Genomic DNA, 18,014 nt, shown 5'->3' with positions numbered 1-18,014 from the left:
TTTGTCATCATTAGTAACTATCACCTTTGAAATACTAATTTCAAATATCTTTCTCTAACCCTTTTCTCCTCCTAGCTCAAGTAATGTCATTCTTTTATTCTCTTTATTTCCTACCAAAAAATGTTCAAATTACCACACAGTTGCAGTCATTTCACATGTTAGCAAAGTAATGCTCAAAATTCTCCAAGCTAGGCTTCAACAGTACGGGAACTGAGAACTTCCAGATGTTCAAACTGGATTTAGAGACGGCCGAGGAACCAGAGATCAAATTGCCAACAACTGTTGAATCATAGAAAAAGCAAGAGAATTCCAGAAAAACATCTGCTTCATTGACTACGCTAAAGCCTTTGACTGTGGATGACAACAAACTGTGGAAAATTCTTAAAAGCCTTTGACTGTGGATGACAACAAACTGTGGAAAATTCTTAAAGAGATGAGAATACCAGACTACCTTACCTGCCTCCTGTGGAGCCTGTATGCAGGTCAAGAAGCAGCAGTTAGAACCAGACATGGAACAATGGACTGGTTCCAAATTGAGGAGAGTACATCAAGGCTGTATTGTATATTGTCACCTTGCTTATTTAACTTCTATGCAGAGTACATCATGCGAAATGCCAGACTGGGTGAAGCACAAGCTAGAATCAAGATTGCCGGGAGAAATATCAATAACCTCAGATATGCAGGTGATAACACCCTTATGGCAGAAGGCAAAGAGGAGCTGAAGACCCTTGAAAGTGAAAGAGGAGAGTGAAAAAGTTGGCTTAAAACTCAACATTCAGATAACTAAGATCATGGCATCTGGTCCCATCTCTTCATAGCAAATAGATGGGGAAACAGTGGAAACAGTGACAGACTTTATTTTCTTGGGCTCCAAAATCACTGGCTGCAGATGGTGACTGCAGCCATGAAGTTTAAAAAATGCTTGCTCCTTGGAAGAAAAGCTATGACAAACCTAGATAGCATGTTGAAAAGCAGAGATACTACTTTGCCAAAAGGTCTGTGTAGTCAAAGGTATGGTTTTTCTACTAGTCATGTATGGATGTGAGAGTTGGACCATAAGGAAGGCTGAACGCCAAAGAATTGATGCTTTTGAACTATCATGTTGGAGAAGACTCTTGAGAGTCCCTTGGACTGCAAGGAGATCCAGCCAGTCCATCCTAAAGGAAATCAGTCCTGAGTATTTACTGAAAGGACTGATGTTGAAGCTGCAACTCCAATACTTTGGCCACCTGATGCGAAGAGCTGGCTTATTTGAAAAGACCCTGATGCTGGAAAAGATTGAATACAGGAGAAGGGGACAACAGAAGATGAGATGGTTGGATGGCATCACTGACCAGTGACATGAGTTTGAGCAGACTCAGGGAGATGGTGAAGGACAAGGAAGCCTTGCATGCTACAATCCATGAGGTCACAAAGAGGTCCAAGTCGTATCACAAAGGACACAACTGAATGACTGAACAACAAAAACTTATTTCAGCAATTACTTGATCTCATTAAGACTTCCAGTCTGTTGTCTTCTACTTTTTGGCTCTTCATCACCTCCCTTTTGTTATCACTTCCCTCCCCAGCCTATATGCCATAGTCTGATTCTCTTCTCTCTTGCCTCTGTTTGTTCCTCTGTTGCCTAATGAAATCCCATTTCCCAGCTCAACCGTCTTTTTACTCCATACCTTCACCCAAGCAGCTAGATTGCTGGAGAAAAATCACACAACTGTGATGACTATACTTTCCTCAAATTCACAGCCACATTGTAACATGGGCACTAAATTCTACTTGTCTCTTCTGTTATAGTTCCTTAGTAAATTTCTTTTCTTGGTCTCCATAATGTCTTAAATCTATAGTTCTCCTTCCACATATGATCTGGGCTCACAACTTAGCTGTAGATCTTTCAACGAAAATAGATGCAGTCAGATGAAAGCTGTGCCTTCATCTTTGTTATGGAGGAAATGTCCTTATTCTTATTTAAGGCGGTCCCTTCATTCATTCATATCCAGGATCTTATCTACTTGTGCCTTCTAAAGACTGTCTTGAAATTATACTATTATACTGTTTTTCTTATGCATTTTTCTAAATCACTCTGCTATTTCTTAATATTACCCATTTTAAAGAATCTTATTTTGACCTTGTGTTTCCCTGTAGCTGTTGCCCCTTTTGTTTGCTCCCCTCCCGGAAAAATCTTTTGAAAGAGTCGTTTTACTCAGTCTCTCTTTTTTCTTACCATCTCCCATTCTCTTGTCTACGCTCTCAAAATGGGCTTTTACCCCTACCCCTCCACTAAAATGGTCTTTATCAAGTTTATAGTAGCAATATTTCATAAAATCTACCATTCCCTCCTTAACATTTAAAGCTTTATAAACTTTTTTCTATAAACTACTCTTGCCTGGTGTTTTCTTCCTACTAAAGCAACCATTCATCCTAGGGTTTTTTTGGTTTTGATTTTGTTTTCCTCATCAGAACTGTAACTGTTGGAATATTCCCAGAACACTATACTTAGCTGTCTTTTTTTCTAAAGCTCTCTCTCTAAGTGATCTCATATGTTCCCATAACCTCACATACTGATGGAATATCAAATTCATATCCTTGCCTGGATCTCTCCCCTAAGCTTTAAACTTACATATTTAAATGCCTACTTGAAATGTCCATTTGGTTGACTGATTTTTAGCCGCCACTCCCCACCCTAGTAACCTTGTACCACATCAGCAAGTGGTATCACCATCCACCGTTTTTTGGTTCAAGCCACAAATATATTTCCCTTGATTTTTTTGTTTGTTTGTTTGTTTATACCTCATATTCAGTCCGTCAATATGTCTAGTCTACTATACCTCCAAAATATATCCTGAATCCAATCACTTATCAACATCTTCATAACTCTAATCTTCCAACTCTTACTTGGGCCACTACAGTTGATTCCTAATGTCTCTTCCTTCACTCTCACCCCACGACAGACCTTCTTTCATGAACAAAGCTGCCAGCGTAATCTTTCTGAAAACATACATTACCCTTCTGCCTAGAACTTATTGTGATTTGCCATTACACTTAATCCAGGCTTCTCACTATGGCCTGTCTTCACCTTGCCGCTCTTTCACTCTGCTGTTTTAGCCATACTGATATTCTCTCTTTGTGTCTGTCATGCTAAACTCATTTTCATCTCCAAGGCTTTGCACTTTAGCTCCTTCAGGGCAAGGGTCATCTTGCCTTAATTATCACTATATCCTCAGCTTCTTTAGCGTACCTGGCACATAGCTTGATTCTCAGTAAATATTTGGAGCACGTCACATTGCTCATCTCTTGAATCAACTGAAGAGGGAAAGAAAGACTGGTTAAATAAGATTTCACTGTTAACCAAAGACGGGGGGAAGAGTGTGTGTGCGAAGGTCCAGATGTGAGAAAGGCCATGGTAAATTAATGAACCTTAAAAGTGCAGAATGATCTGCATGGCTAGAACGTAGTGTTGAGGGGGGAAAAAGCAAAAGATGAGCCTAGAGAGTTACACAGTCTCCAGTTTTTACCTGGCCTAAAGTCATGTTTAGAAGTTTGGACTTTTATTTCAAAAGCATTAGGAAGTTATTGAATAATTTTAAGCAAAAGGTGTTTGATAAAGATTTATATTTGAAAAAGATAATTCACTGCAGTGTAGTGCATAATTTAATGAAGAACCAAAGTATCCTGTGAGAACTGTTAGAAAGTTATTACAGTAGCCCAAACCAAAAGTTAATGTACCCTGAGCCAACATTTGGCATTGGGAAAAAAAACAGTTGATGGATTCGAGAGATAGATGGGAAATAACACTTTATCTAATATGAGCAGGTAAATGAGAAGTCAGAATGACTCCCAGATTTCTGTCTTTAAAAAAAAAAAAAAAACACTGGGTGGACACTTACCCCTTGACTGAAATACAGAATGTAGAAAAGAAGCAGCAGCTTTCGTTTGGGATGGGAGAAGCAGCAGATGATCCACTTAGTATAAGAATGTTGAGTTTTTATCATATGGACCCCCTCTGATCCATTGTGCCAGTTCCTTTAAAGTGTGTTTTTTATCTCATAGTCTTATTTGTTTCTAGATCTGAAGTGTTTTTTGTATCCATCTGATAATCTTGTTCTGAAGACAGATGTCTATTGAGCTTTTTAGCATCTCACTTTCTTACACCTGTTGCTATCACATGCATTAATTGCTAGTGTAATTCTAGGATTGTATGAGATATATTGCTACATTGAGTGCTGAAAATTATTGGTTAAGAATTGTGCCTCTGTCACCTATTTTTATGAGTATGTTTTGAATAAAAGTAATAAAAGTTGCTCATTCGTGTCCGACTCTTTGCGACCCCATGGACTGTAGCCTATCAGGCTCCTCTGTCCATGGCATTTTCCAGGCAAGAGTGCTGGAGTGGATTGGCATTTCCTTCTCCAGGGGATCTTCCCAACCCAGGAATCAAACCCAGGTCTCCCACATTGCAGGCAGATGCTTTACCTTCTAAGCCACCAGGGAATCCCCAATAATGTTCACCTTATTTCCTAAAATAGCAGCCTCAACTCCCAAATCTTTTTTCCACTTGAAGTGCTTAACATCAACTAACTTTGAATGTCTCTGTTCCGAATTTCCAGAAGTGGTCTAACTGGTTAACTCTCAGATATTCATTCCTGGTCCAGTAAGCTAAGGCCAAAGGGACAGGCAGGATTTTATATGCTTCAGAGCCACCCCTTCCAGGCTTTGGAAATGATTGTTTCTCCAAAAATGGAGGAGTAAAAAAAAATGTTTTAGTTGGAATCATACTGCTTTTTGCACTTAATATATCTTGAATTTCTTTTAATGAATATTCAGAATTAGTTTTAATGGTAAATATTCAGTCAGTTACTGCTGTTGCTAAGTCACTTCAGTCGTGTCCTACTCTGTGCTACCCCATATACAGTAGCCCACCAAGGCTCCTCTGTCCCTGGGATTCTCCAGGCAAGAACACTGGAGTGGGTTGCCATTTCCTTCTCCAATGCATGCATGCATGCTAAGTCACTACAGTCATGTCCGACTCTGTGTGACCCTGTGGACAGCAGCCCACCAGGCTCCTCTGTCCACAAGATTCTCTAGGCAAGAATGCTAGATTGGGTTGCCGTTTCCTTCTCCAATTCAGTCAGTAAGTCAGTTCAACTAAAAAATGACTAGTTGCTGATTTAGTCTAAAACCAAGATGCTGTAAGCTTCAGAGTTGTCTGTATTATGGAAAAGTATTTACCATTTCAGTGGTTCCAATGCAGTATTGGGGCAGGTAAAGAGCATACACTAATTTTAAAACAGTGTATATGAAACAAGCCTGTAAAGTCAAAATTCTTACTGACTGGCTAAACTTTTTTTTTATGAGAACTTCCTTAACTTGTTGAGGTTAAAGTTTTTGTTTTGGTAAAATGTTTGAGAAGGGAAAGAAGGAAGGAGTTTCCTTGCTTTTCTCCCCACTCTTACCAATATTAAAAATTACAATGAAATTTCAGGTAACCAGAATAAAATTATACCTATACTGTTTATTCTGGCTAACACTAGAATAAGGAGAAAATATAAAATATATGCTAATTGTCCAGTGGTGATGAATGGGTGCTCTACTGGCTATCCTCCAATCCATGTAAGTGTAAGGAGATATGCTACTAGAACTCAGAACATGCACTGACTGAATGGTCGGAACATCATGCTTCGTTGTTTGGACATATGAAGCAGTGGCATTAGCACTGCTGCTGCTGCTAAGTCACTTCAGTCGTGTCCGACTCTGTTTGACTCCATAGACAGCAGCCCACCAGGCTCCCCCGTCCCTGGGATTCTCCAGGCAAGAACACTGGAGTGGGTTGGCATTTCTTTCTCCAGTGCGTGAAAGTGAAAAGGGAAAGTGCAGTTGCTCAGTCGTGTCCGACTCTTCACGACCCCATGGACTGCAGCCTACCAGGCTCTTCCGTCCATGGGATTTTCCAGGCAAGAGTACTGAAGTGGGTTGCCATTGCCTTCTCCGGGCATTAGCAATAGGAGGCTCTAATCTAGAAATTGAGAATGAACAGAAAAAAATGAAGGATTAATCTTTTTCTTATCTCCCTGGGTAAATGTTTTAAACATAATATGTTGTCATACACTTGTACATGAAATGTTTATTACATATTTTATGTAGCTCTTTTATTTAGAATATGCATATATGATTGTTAATGTAAAAACACTCATGATATACGGTGTAGTAAGGGAAATCTCAATGATTAGCCTAATCATTCTATCCTAATTCTTACTTTATTTACCCCAAACAATAGTTTACTCCTAGTAATTGGTCATGTGACATAACCTATGAATATGGCTATTTTTTTGTCTCCATCCTTAACCACAGTGCTTCTAATGATTGGTTAAGTTTCAGAACCATTACTGTAGGTCACTGGTTCTCAACTGAGGGCTGTTTTGTTCCCCAGGGGACATTTAACATGTTGCTTTTGGTTGTCACAACTGTAGAGGGTGGGGTTGCTACTGGCATCTAGTAGGTAGAGGTCAAGGATATTGCTAAATATTATACAGTATACAGGGCAGCCCTCTCCCCAGTCCAAACAAAAATCCCACCCAAAGTGCCAATAGTACTGAGATAGGGAAGCCCTGATCTAGATGTAGCAAGGGGAGATTGTATGTCCCAAGCAAGTTATGTCTGGGGTTAGGATACATTACTCTTTGAATAATACATGTCACTCTAGTGCAGAGATTTATAAGAGTTTATAAGAGAATTTCCCAGTGATGTTCTGTTCTGCTTCCTCAGATCCTGCCAGTTTTACTGAGATAACTAAAGACTGTGATGAAAATAAAGAGAACAAAACTCCAGAAGGATCTCAAGGAGAGGTTGATTGGCTCCAGCAGTATGATATGGAGCGTGAGAGGGAGGAACAGGAGCTTCAGCAGGCATTGGCTCAGAGCCTCCAGGAGCAAGTAAGAGATATCTCCATATTTGTCTTTTCCAAGAGACAGAGCAATAATAATAGTAAAAAACATTTGTTAAGCACTTTATGTCAGGCATTGTTCCAGGTGATTTACATACAGTAAATCATTGAGCCACCTAAACAAACTAAACTTGCTTTGGGCTTTTTCCTTAGGTTTAAAACAATTATTGATTTTTTTTTTTAATCCATGTGCAACAAAATGCCTTGTTGGTTACCTCCTATTACCATGATTTGTTGCATGCTAAAGCAAGATGGATTATTGGAGATCATTCCTAGTCCAGCTTTATTTTGTAAGCAGTTAAAACAGCCAATATGCAATCATGATTTTATCATTAATATTTTAAGGCAAAGAATATCGGGGGTCTCAATTTTAACTGCATTTTATCTAGGGAGCTTTAAAAAGAATACTGATGCCAGGGTTGTTCTATCCCTCAGAAATTCTGATATAATTGATCTCAGATGTGGTCTGGGCAACTAGATTTCTTTCTTCTTCTTTTTTCCTAAACTTCCAGCAATGATTCTAATGTGCAGGCAGTGTTGAGAACTGCTGCTTTAAAACTGTTTCAGAACCAGCTGTTCTGTATCCTTTTATTTATAAAAAGTACCTCCCTAATTGCCTTGTCATCAAAAATATATGTATGTCAAACTGTTTTACAAATTGTTTATAGTAATCGTTTCAGAAAACTTACTTTCAGTGGAAAAGAAATTTTATTTCTTGGCAATAGTTCCTCATAGGGCATGCATGCATGCTCAGGCATGTCCAACTCTGCAGCCCTGTGGACAGTAGCCCCCTAGGCTCCTATGTCCATCGGATTCCCCAGGCAAGAATACTGGGGTGGGTTACCCTTTGCAGAAAAAGAGAAAATTCAGAGAAAAGAAGGGGAAAAAAAAGAAAAAATTTCAGCAACCCTCCTTTTCACAGTCAAAGATATATTTTTCTTGTCAGCTGACCTGGTTAAAATTGTCTTATTTTTCTCAGATGTGAGGATTATGAGATGAAGGTTTCTTTAGTTTGGCACACTTTCTTGTTTAGTCACTAAGTTGTGGACACAACTTTCTGCGACCCCTGGATTGTAGCTCCCCAGGCTCCTCTGTCCATGGGATATCCCAGGCTAAAACACTAGAATGAGTTGCCATTTCCTTCTCCAGGGAATGTTCCCAACCCAGGGGTTGAACCTATGTCTCCTGTGTTGGCAGGCAGATTCTTTACTGCTGAGCCACCAGGGAAGCCTGCATCATTCTATTAATTACTAAAAAAGAGTCCTTTACCATCTTGTCTCAATGTAGACTTTATATACTTGGATAAATTTAAGTAATCATATTTCCTCTTAGAGAACACCTCTGTGACTTTATTGAACACAGTATTATTGCTCCCAGGACTATAATGCAAAATAGCTCATTCTAAGCTTCTTATATATTTAACTTTAAAAACAAGTCTAGAATTGAGAAAAGTATAAAAACAGTTTTATACTTTTTTCGTTACTCATGCATTCTTTGTAAATTATCTTTTCTCTCAAGATGAAAGGGAAAATTTGTAGCCAGCATTTTCCTATTCCTTTGTATAATTAGTATCTAGTTGAGACATTTTCAGAGGTACTTTTTTTCTTTAAAGAAAACCTCAGATATATTAGAAAAGCATAGAAATCTATGAATAGTATTTTGTGGAAATTTTGTTTTATCTTGTTGTCATAGGTGTAAGCTCAGTGATGTGGTAGAGCCAGCTCCTTGTCAGCTTAGGAGAGCCCACTATACATAGCTCTTCCCAAATCTGCAGTCAGAGTTACATTGGTAGTTTAAAACTGGCCATAGTAGGAAGACAGTTTTGGAAAAAGTAAAGAACTCCATCTCTCTCAAGAGGTCATATTCTAAACATTCATAAGTTTATAGAAAGCATTCTTAGCAAATACGTTCAGAGCAGCTGGTTTTATCCTTATTAAGTAAGTTTAATCAATACTTCTTTAAATACCTTAGTTTTGTCCTTGTTCCTTTAGGAGGCTTGGGAACAGAAAGAAGATGATGACCTCAAAAGAGCTACAGAGTTAAGTCTTCAAGGTATGGAGATTACTTTAATTACATTTTTTTTGTATGATGAAATGTATCACACACAGGAGTATATCAAATGTTTTTATCATTTTTAATAACAATAACAAATTTGAACACCTCCCAGGTAAAGAAATAGAACCTTAAAAGTTACTTGTATACCCGTTCCCTCCCTCCCAGAGGAAACCAAACACTCAAACATAATTATCTCATCTCTTCAGTTTTCCATCTTTTTGTTATTTTTCTCTACTGTCTGGAAAGTTTCTCCAACATTATCACCAACTTCAAACTTTTCTTAGTATATTATGTCTATTATACTTCTAATTTTCAAGAACTGGTTTGTGATTGCTACTTTTTATAAGATTTTGGGGTAGGGTAGTTCATGAAAGCAATATCATCTCAACTCTGAGGATATTAAACATAGTTTTTTGTGTGCATTTGACATTTTCATCTCCCTGAGTAGATTCTCTTTTCTCCTTTTTGCTCTGTCCTGTGTGTTTATTTTGGTCTCTATATTCCGTGTTAGAACCTTTCCTCAGTTATCTAGTAATCCTTGGCTGTCAACTCATGATTAAGAGTAGGGAATTGAAGACTTCCTGGTGGTCCAGTGGTTAAGATTCCGCCTGCCAATACAGGGGACACAGGTTCAGTCCCTGGTCCAGGGAGATCCTACTTGCTATGGAGCATCTAAGCCTGTGCGCCACACCTACTCAGCCCACATTGTAGCCTGAGAGCCGTGAACAAGAAAAGCCACTGCAATGAGAAGCCCATGCACCAGAACAAAGAATAGCCCCAGTTCACTGCAGCTAGAGAAAGCCCACGCACAGCAGTGAAGACTCAGCACAGCCAAAAAATAAATAAATAAATATTTTTTATTAAAAAAAGAGTAGGGGACTAAAAAGATTATTCAAGCTCTGGGTATATGAATAGCTAGAGCTTGTCAACTTTGAGTTTTATAGGATTTTGCTATTTAGGGGATGGTATTAATATTTTAGGCCTCCCCTTGGGCTGGTAAGATTCCTAAAGAAAGTGTTCTAGTTTTATGCCTTTGCCTAAAGGTAAAAGATGTGGCTGCCAGAGTTCTGGAAGCCAAGTATAGGAATAGTCGGCCTGCTGGGGGTCAGGGTGGGAGTAACTCACATCTTTGAATATGCACACTGTGGTCTCCTCCCATGTTCGGTATGGTGGTCCCTTGTGCCTGGAATCTGCCAATCCAGAGACTGTTTTACCAACTCTCCAGAGAGCAAAGCTCTAGACTTCTGTCATTGCCCAGCAGCATAAAGTAGGGTTGGGGGGTGGCTCTAGGAGTCTGTAACTCAAACATTTTCCCTAATCCTTATTTTTATCCTCTTCTTAGCCTCCAATTTCAGAGGTACCTGGTATTTCCAAGTTGTGTCTTTTGAAGACCCTGTGATATAAATTGGAGTGGTTCTCAACTTTTCCATTACCAACTTAGGTTTTGGCTTTGACTATCTTAGGTCTGCTAAGTCTGTCACCCCTGTATATTCCACCTTCCAGAATTTTGATGCTGTAATCTCTTCCTGTTCTTCCCATTCTTAAGTGTTCATGACTTTTAAACAAGCATAAAACAAGTCTTTGTTTCTTTACAAATGCTCCTGGGATTTTTTATTTGAAGCCATTAGTATAGATGGATTCTTCCAGTGCAAGCACATCATTAAGGAGGAAAAGAAAAAAATGGATCTTGGATTTATTTATCTATTTAGTGTATTTTAGGTAAAACTTAGTTAAATGTTGAATTTCCATTATTTCTGTTCAAAGTATGGTTTAATATTGAAGAAAATGAAAGGATGTTGATCTTTTTATGGTCTCTCTTCTATGAAATACTTTATGTTTGCTGGTGGCACCTATAATATGCACCAAATGTGTTAAATCTAACATATACTTATGGGTATTCAGTGAATCTGAATTATCTAACATATGTTTTTATTATATGTTAGAACAAATTATATTCTAGACAAATAATTTATATATGTCTGACACTAAACATGGTCATCACCCGATGGTCAACACCAAAATCAGATTGATTATATTCTTTGCAGCCAAAGATACAGAAGCTCTATACAATAAGCAAAAACAAGACCGGGAGCTGACTGTGGTTCAGATCATGAACTCCTTATTGCCAAATTCAGACTTAAATTGAAGAAAGTAGGGAAAAACACTAGACCATTCAGGCATGACCTAAATCAAATTTCTTATGATTATACAGTGGAAGTGAGAAATAGATTTAAGGGACTAGATCTGATAGATAGAGTGCCTGATGAACTATGGACAGAGGTTCATGACATTGTACAGGAGACAGGGATCAAGACCATCCCCATGGAAAAGAAATGCAAAAAAGCAAAATGACTGTCTGAGGAGGCCTTACAAATAGCTATGAAAAGAAGAGAAGGGAAAAGCAAAGGAGAAAAGGAAAGATATAAGCATCTGAATGCAGAGTTCCAAAGAATAGCAAGGAGATATAAGAAAGCCTTCCTCACTGATCAATGCAAAGAAATAGAGGAAGACAACAGAATGGGAAAGACTAGAGATCTCTTCAAGAAAATTAGAGACACCAAGGGAAGATTTCACACAAAGATGGGCTTGATAAAGGACAGAAATGGTCTGGACCTAACAGAAGCAGAAGATACTAAGAAGAGGTGGTAAGAATACACAGAAGAACTGTACAAAAAAGATCTTCACCACCCAGATAATCACGATGGTGTGATCACTCACCTAGAGCCAGACATCCTGGAATGTGAAGTCAAGTGGGCCTTAGAAAGCATCACTATGAACAAAGCTAGTGGAGGTGATGGAATTCCAGTTGAGCTATTTCAAATTCTGGAAGATGATGATACTGTGAAAGTGCTGCACTCAATATGCCAGCATATTTGGAAAACTCAGCAGTGGCCACAGGACTGGAAAAGGTCAGTTTTCATTCCAATCCCAAAGAAAGGCAATGCCAAAGAATGCTCAAACTGCCACACAGTTACACTCATCTCACATGTTAGTAAAGTAATGCTCAAAATTCTCCAAGCCAGGCTTCAGCAATACATGAACTGTGAACTTCCAGATGTTCAAGCTGGTTTTAGAAAAGGCAGAGGAACCAGAGATCAAATTGCCAACATCTGCTAGATCATCGAAAAAACGAGAGAGTTCCAGAAAAAACATCTATTTCTGCCTTATTGACTATGCCAAAACCGTTGATTGTGTGGATCACAATAAACTGGAAAATTCTTCAAGAGATGGGAATACCAGACCACCAGACCTGCCTCTTGAGAAACCTATATGCAGGTCAGGAAGCAACAGAACTGGACGTGGAACAACAGACTGGTTCCAGATAGGAAAAGGAGTACGTCAAGGCTGTATATTGTCACCCTGCTTAGTTAACATATGCAGAGTACATCATGAGAAACGCTGGGCTGAAAGAAGCACAAGCTGGAATCCAGATTGCTGGGAGAAGTATCAATAATCTCAGATATGCAGATGACACCACTCTTATGGCAGAAAGTGAAGAGGAACTAAAAAGCCTCTTGATGAAATAGGAGAGTGAAAAAGTTGGCTTAAAGCTCAACATTCAGAAAATGAAGATCATGGCTTCTGGTCCCATCACTTCATGGGAAATAGCTGGGGAAACAGTGGAAACAGTATCAGACTTTATTTTTTGAGGCTCCAGAACCACTGCAGATGGTGACTGCAGCCATGAAATTAAAAGACACTTACTTGGAAGAAAAGTTATGACCAACCTAGATAGTATATTCAAAAGCAGAGACATTACTTTGCCGACTAAGGTCCGTCTAGTCAAGGCTGTGGTTTTTCCAATGGTCATGTATGGATGTGAGAGTTGGACTGTGAAGAAGGCTGAGCGCCGAAGAATTGATGCTTTTGAGCTGTGGTGTTGGAGAAGACTCTTGAGAGTCCCTTGGACTGCAAGGAGATCCAATCAGTCTATTCTAAAGGAGATCAGTCCTGGGTGTTCTTTAGAAGGACTGATGCTAAAGCTGAAACTCCAGTACTTTGGCCACCTCATGGGAAGAGTTGACTCATTGGAAAAGACTCTGATGCTGGGAGGGATTGGGGGCAGGAGGAGAAGGCGACAACAGAGGATGAGATGGCTGGATGGCATCACCGACTCGATGCACGTGATTTTGGGTGAACTCTGGGAGTTGGTGATGGACTGGGAGGCCTGGCGTGGTGCAATTCATGGGGTCGCAAAGAGTCGGACACAATTGAGTGACTGAACTGAACTGAAATGAACAAATTATATTCTCTTTTTCAGTTTCATTCCTTTCTTAAGAGTGTTGTCCTCTTTGATATACATATGTTTAAAACAAAGGGAAACATTTCTTTTACAGATAACTGGTGGCTGAATTGTTATTCCCTAGAGTAGGCTGGGTGAGTTGGAACCCTAATAATAATATGTCTTTTGTTTCTTAGGATGATAAATATGTACTTCCAGCTGTTTTTCCTTTTCCCAACTGTATCTCTTTGTGTCTATTCTGAGAGCTTTTACAAGACTTTGTCTTTGTGTTCTTCAGAGTTTAACAACTCTTTTCTGGATTCATTGGGTTCTGATGAGGACTCTGGAAATGAAGATGTTTTAGATATGGAGTACACAGAAGCTGAAGCTGAGGAACTGAAAAGAAATGCTGAGGTGGGTGACATTATATTCCTTTTGTAAAACAACTGGTCATGTTATCAGTACTCCTCCTCCTGCTCCTTAGCTTCAAAGGACATGGTCATTGTCCATTGCAGGTTCATTTCTGCCCCTTTGGCAGCCATCAAATGGTCCTCACTTTTCTCTTGAGCTTTACTTCTCATTACTTACACAGAATATTCAAAACAAAATGAAAGAGGAAAAAAAAAAAATACATCCTTGACAGCCTTATGTACATGTTCAGTTCAGTCGTGTCCGACTCTTTGAGACCCCATGAATTGCAGCACGCCAGGCCTCCCAGTCCATCACCAACTCCCGAAGTTCACTCAAACTCCTGTCCATCGAGTCGGTGATGCCATCCAGCCATTTAGGTAATAACTTAGTAATAGCTCTCAAAGTTACGTATATGTTAAATCACTTTCAGTTTTACCAAAACTATTTTAAGGTTAAATACTAAAACAAGTTGATTGTTACTCAGTGAAAACTGTTGAATTAATAACTTTTAACTAGAGCTCTTGGAATCTTTTTTTAACCCTTTTTTTCCCCCTAAATAATTGCTTTTATCCCATTTTCCAGTTTTTATTATAATTTTAATTACCCAGATCTCACTGTTCTAACTTCTGTTTATTTTATATAATTTTTAGCTAACACTGAGCATTTAAATTTTCTTTTTTCATTATAATATTAAGGAACTGTGTATGATTATAATGTTTTCTATATTTAGGATTTTCTTCTTTAAGGAAATCCTCAGAAATAAATTACTGCATCAGAGTATTTGAACATTTTAATTGTTTCTGGCTTCAGTTCAGTTCAGTTCAGTCGCTCAGTCGTGCCCAACTCTTTGCGACCCCATGAATCGCAGCACGCCAGGCCTCCCTGTCCATTGCCAACTCCCGGAGTTCACCCAAACTCATGTCCATCAAGTCAGTGATACCATCCAGCCATCTAATCCTCTGTCGTCCCCTTCTCCTGCCCCCAATCCCTCTCAGCATCAGAGTCTTTTCCAATGAGTCAACTGTTCGCATGAGGTAGCCAAAGTACTGGAGTTTCAGCTTTAGTATCATTCCTTCCAAAGAGCACCCAGGGCTAATCTCCTTTAGAATGGACTGGTTGGATCTCCTTGCAGTCCAAGGGACTCTCAAGAGTCTTCTCCAACACCACAGTTCAAAAGCATCAATTCTTCGGTGTTCAGCTTTCTTCACAGTCTAACTCTCACATCCATACATGACTACCTATAGCTATATTTCTTTCCAGTTTCTTCCCAGAATTATTTTGTATAGTAATGCCTAAAGTGCATGAGTATCACTTTTCAGTTTTATTTTCTTTTCCTTAAAATATTTAAAATAAAAGTTTATCCATAATCCCTATAACAATATAGCAACTTTTTTCATTAAATTCATTCTGTTTTTTAGTACTTAACCATTAACGTTATCTATTCATATAGATCTATAGTTATATTGTGTATGCTCATGTAGGTTTTAAAAACAAGTTAACATTTTGCTGAACCTTTTTTTTTTTTTCTTTAAATAACTGAATAATATTGAACTGAGTTGAAATACCTGTAACCTTTAACTGTTACTGGGTGTATTTTAGTTCCAGTTATTCATTATTATAGATAATACTACAGTGAATAGTTTTATACATATATACATTTTCTTTTGAATTACTTTTTTAGAATAAATTCTTAGTTGGGAGTATAATTCTTGGGTCAAAGGATATGAATAGTACCAACCACTGAGTTTTTTATTGAGTCTAACCCCCCACACATTGAAACTTCCCATGTCAGCTCTGATAATAAATTTAGTGTTTTGCTTTTATACAAATTAAGAGTTGAAAGTCATGCCCACTTCTGTTTTCCAGACAGGAAATCTTCCTCATTCCTATCGGCTCATCAGTGTTGTCAGTCACATTGGTAGCACTTCTTCTTCAGGTAAATGGACATCAGAATTTCAGTATTTTATAAATGGACCAGTCAGCATTTACTCCTTATTGAGTTTCTCTGAGCCTAGCTTTGTGAGGTGTGAGTTGAATGCATCATGGAAAACTTTGAACCCTGGGGGACCTTCTCGGAGCCTTAGCCAAGAGGCAGACTGCTGAGGAGGAAAGAACGCCAGCTATGAGATTGGGCCCAAGTCCACATAAGTGAACCCAGCCCAGGGTCATCCTGGGGTGCCATGAGGCACCAGAGCAAAGGTGTGTCACTTGGAGGTGCTCAATAAATGAATCTTTTGAGAAAAAAGAAAAACTTTGAAATATTTTCTTTTATCACATTGTGTGTGTTAATAGGTACAGCTGTTCTGATTTTTCTATTCACAAATGACCCAGATTTCTCTAAGCAAAATATATGTATCAGAAAAGTTGTCCTAGCATAGCATATTTGCCCCTTGCTGTTTAGTTGCTCAGTCGTGTCCGACTCTTTGTCCAACCCCGTGGAGTATAGCCCATCAGGCTCCTCTGTAGGATTCTCCAGGCAAGAATCCTGGAGTGGGTTGCCATTTCCTTCTCCAGTATTCCCCCCTTAAATTTCTGTAATTCTTAAATGGGTTTTACAAATATTGTTGGAAGTAAGGTGAAATGGGGTTGGGTGTTTCTGACATTTCCTGTACCTGAGAAAAATTCAGTATTTTATTTTTAAAAATTTAATTTTTATTTCTTTCAGGTCACTACATTAGTGATGTGTACGACATTAAGAAGCAGGCATGGTTTACATATAATGACCTAGAGGTATCTAAAATCCAAGAGGCTTCTGTTCAGAGCGATCGAGATCGGAGTGGCTACATCTTCTTTTATATGCACAAGTAAGAAGCATTGCCCAGTCTGAAGTTTTTGGCTTAAAATCTGCTAAACTCTTTTCTTTTTTCTTTAAGGATAAAATGTACCCATCAGTTAAATTGGTTGACAATTTATTATTTTTATTAGGGCTCATATCTTGATATTTCCAAAATGTTTTTTCTCTTAACTCAGCATTAACTACTCATCTCACAGTAAAATGTAGATATAGAGCTTATTATGATGGAAGCTGTCCTGTTATTGTCTTTTATTATATCAGCTAGAAGATCTGAGTTACATAGATGGGAAATACATAGCCTTTCTATCAAAGCTAGCTGTTGCCATTCCCCCTCTAAGTATTTTCAAGAATCAGCACATGGGGTTAAGATGATAACAAAATGAATGAGCTGCTTATTTAATACAATTTAGGCATCAAATGGGATAATGCAGGCTTTATCAATGTCTATTTTTCTGTCTGTCCTTGTATTTGCTCACTGAATTTCCTGTTTAATTTTTTGGGGGTTTATTTTAAGGGAGATATTTGATGAGCTGCTGGAAACAGAAAAGAACTCTCAGGCACTTAACCTGGAAGTGGGGAAGACCACTCGTCAGGTTTCATGAGGAGCAAACCCCTGGGTTGGCAGTGTGCACTGCATATTCTCTCTTACTGCCACCCACTTCGCTTTCCTCTGCCTGAGAAGAATTTGGAACTCTACTTGATGCGGGAGCAACAAACAGCTCAGGGCCAAACCAAAAGACGAAAACTGCAATTATGCGGAACGCTCCATATTAATTGTTTTATGGAAACTGGTCTCACATCTGTAGCTGATTATCCTTTTTTTTCTCCTACAAGAGTGGCACTTCCTTTTGTCTTAGGAATACATGTTGTAAATATATATATATATATGTACATACACACATATTTGTGGAATGAATGGAGCCTTAAAGAGTTAGAATAGGCCACCAGAGTATGCCTGCTCAAAATTAATAGCACAGCAGTTTGGAAAAGAAAAGTTGTCAAAGAGTCCATTCACCTGAGAAATGTATGAAGATATACATATCATTTGGCATTTAGCTTTTATGTTCCTTGAGTAATTTCACTCAAGTCTGATCTTTCATGTGTGTTTCTTATTAGTAAAGTTCACTGGAAAGCCAGCTCTCCATGTTACACTAATGACAGTTTGTCCTCCTGGCAAAGGAGGGGCAGTTCTGCCATCTGACTTGAGGAGCTTTTATAAAATATATATATATTTCATGGATTTGTAATGCTTTTGCTGTTTACATGCAGTCCCAAGAAATGGATTTTTGGTGCTTTGGAATGTGCTGTGTTGCCACATTTGATATTCATTGTACACTTTGTGTTTTCTTTCAAAAGAATCCTTCACACAGTATGTTCATTGTGTATCATCTGTATTGTGGTGAAGATAGAATCTTTTGTTTTTCTTCTGTGTTATTCTTCCATGGAGCAAGCATTACCCTAACAGACTGAAGCAAAAACTGTAAGAGCTAGGAAAGTGATGTCCCAGTTGGGACTCCCCAACAAGAATACCTAAGGAGAATGAAGAATACTAGCATCTCTGTCTCCCAAACATAGAGAGGTCAGGAGGAGTATTCTTG

The 18,014-nt window shown here is 38.6% G+C and overlaps 1 protein-coding gene across 8 annotated transcripts in view; it reads left to right on the top strand.

Annotated features, from left to right (window-relative positions):
- Positions 1–17,788, top strand: part of USP37 (ubiquitin specific peptidase 37) — an 85,694-nt gene extending 67,906 nt beyond the window's left edge. For all 8 annotated transcript variants that reach the window (XM_069578345.1, XM_069578344.1, XM_069578343.1 and 5 more), the window contains 6 exons: positions 6,757–6,923; positions 8,926–8,986; positions 13,510–13,625; positions 15,489–15,558; positions 16,288–16,426; positions 16,931–17,788. In XM_069578345.1, the coding sequence (XP_069434446.1) occupies positions 6,757–6,923; positions 8,926–8,986; positions 13,510–13,625; positions 15,489–15,558; positions 16,288–16,426; positions 16,931–17,018 (641 nt within the window). In that variant the 3' untranslated portion in view covers positions 17,019–17,788. The remainder of the gene's footprint in view (positions 1–6,756; positions 6,924–8,925; positions 8,987–13,509; positions 13,626–15,488; positions 15,559–16,287; positions 16,427–16,930) is intronic.
- Positions 17,789–18,014: the final 226 nt, after the last annotated feature.

The sequence above is a fragment of the Ovis canadensis genome, chromosome 2 (genome assembly GCF_042477335.2).
Source record: "Ovis canadensis isolate MfBH-ARS-UI-01 breed Bighorn chromosome 2, ARS-UI_OviCan_v2, whole genome shotgun sequence".
NCBI lineage: Eukaryota > Metazoa > Chordata > Mammalia > Artiodactyla > Bovidae > Ovis > Ovis canadensis.
This window is presented reverse-complemented; position numbering and strand designations above follow the sequence as displayed.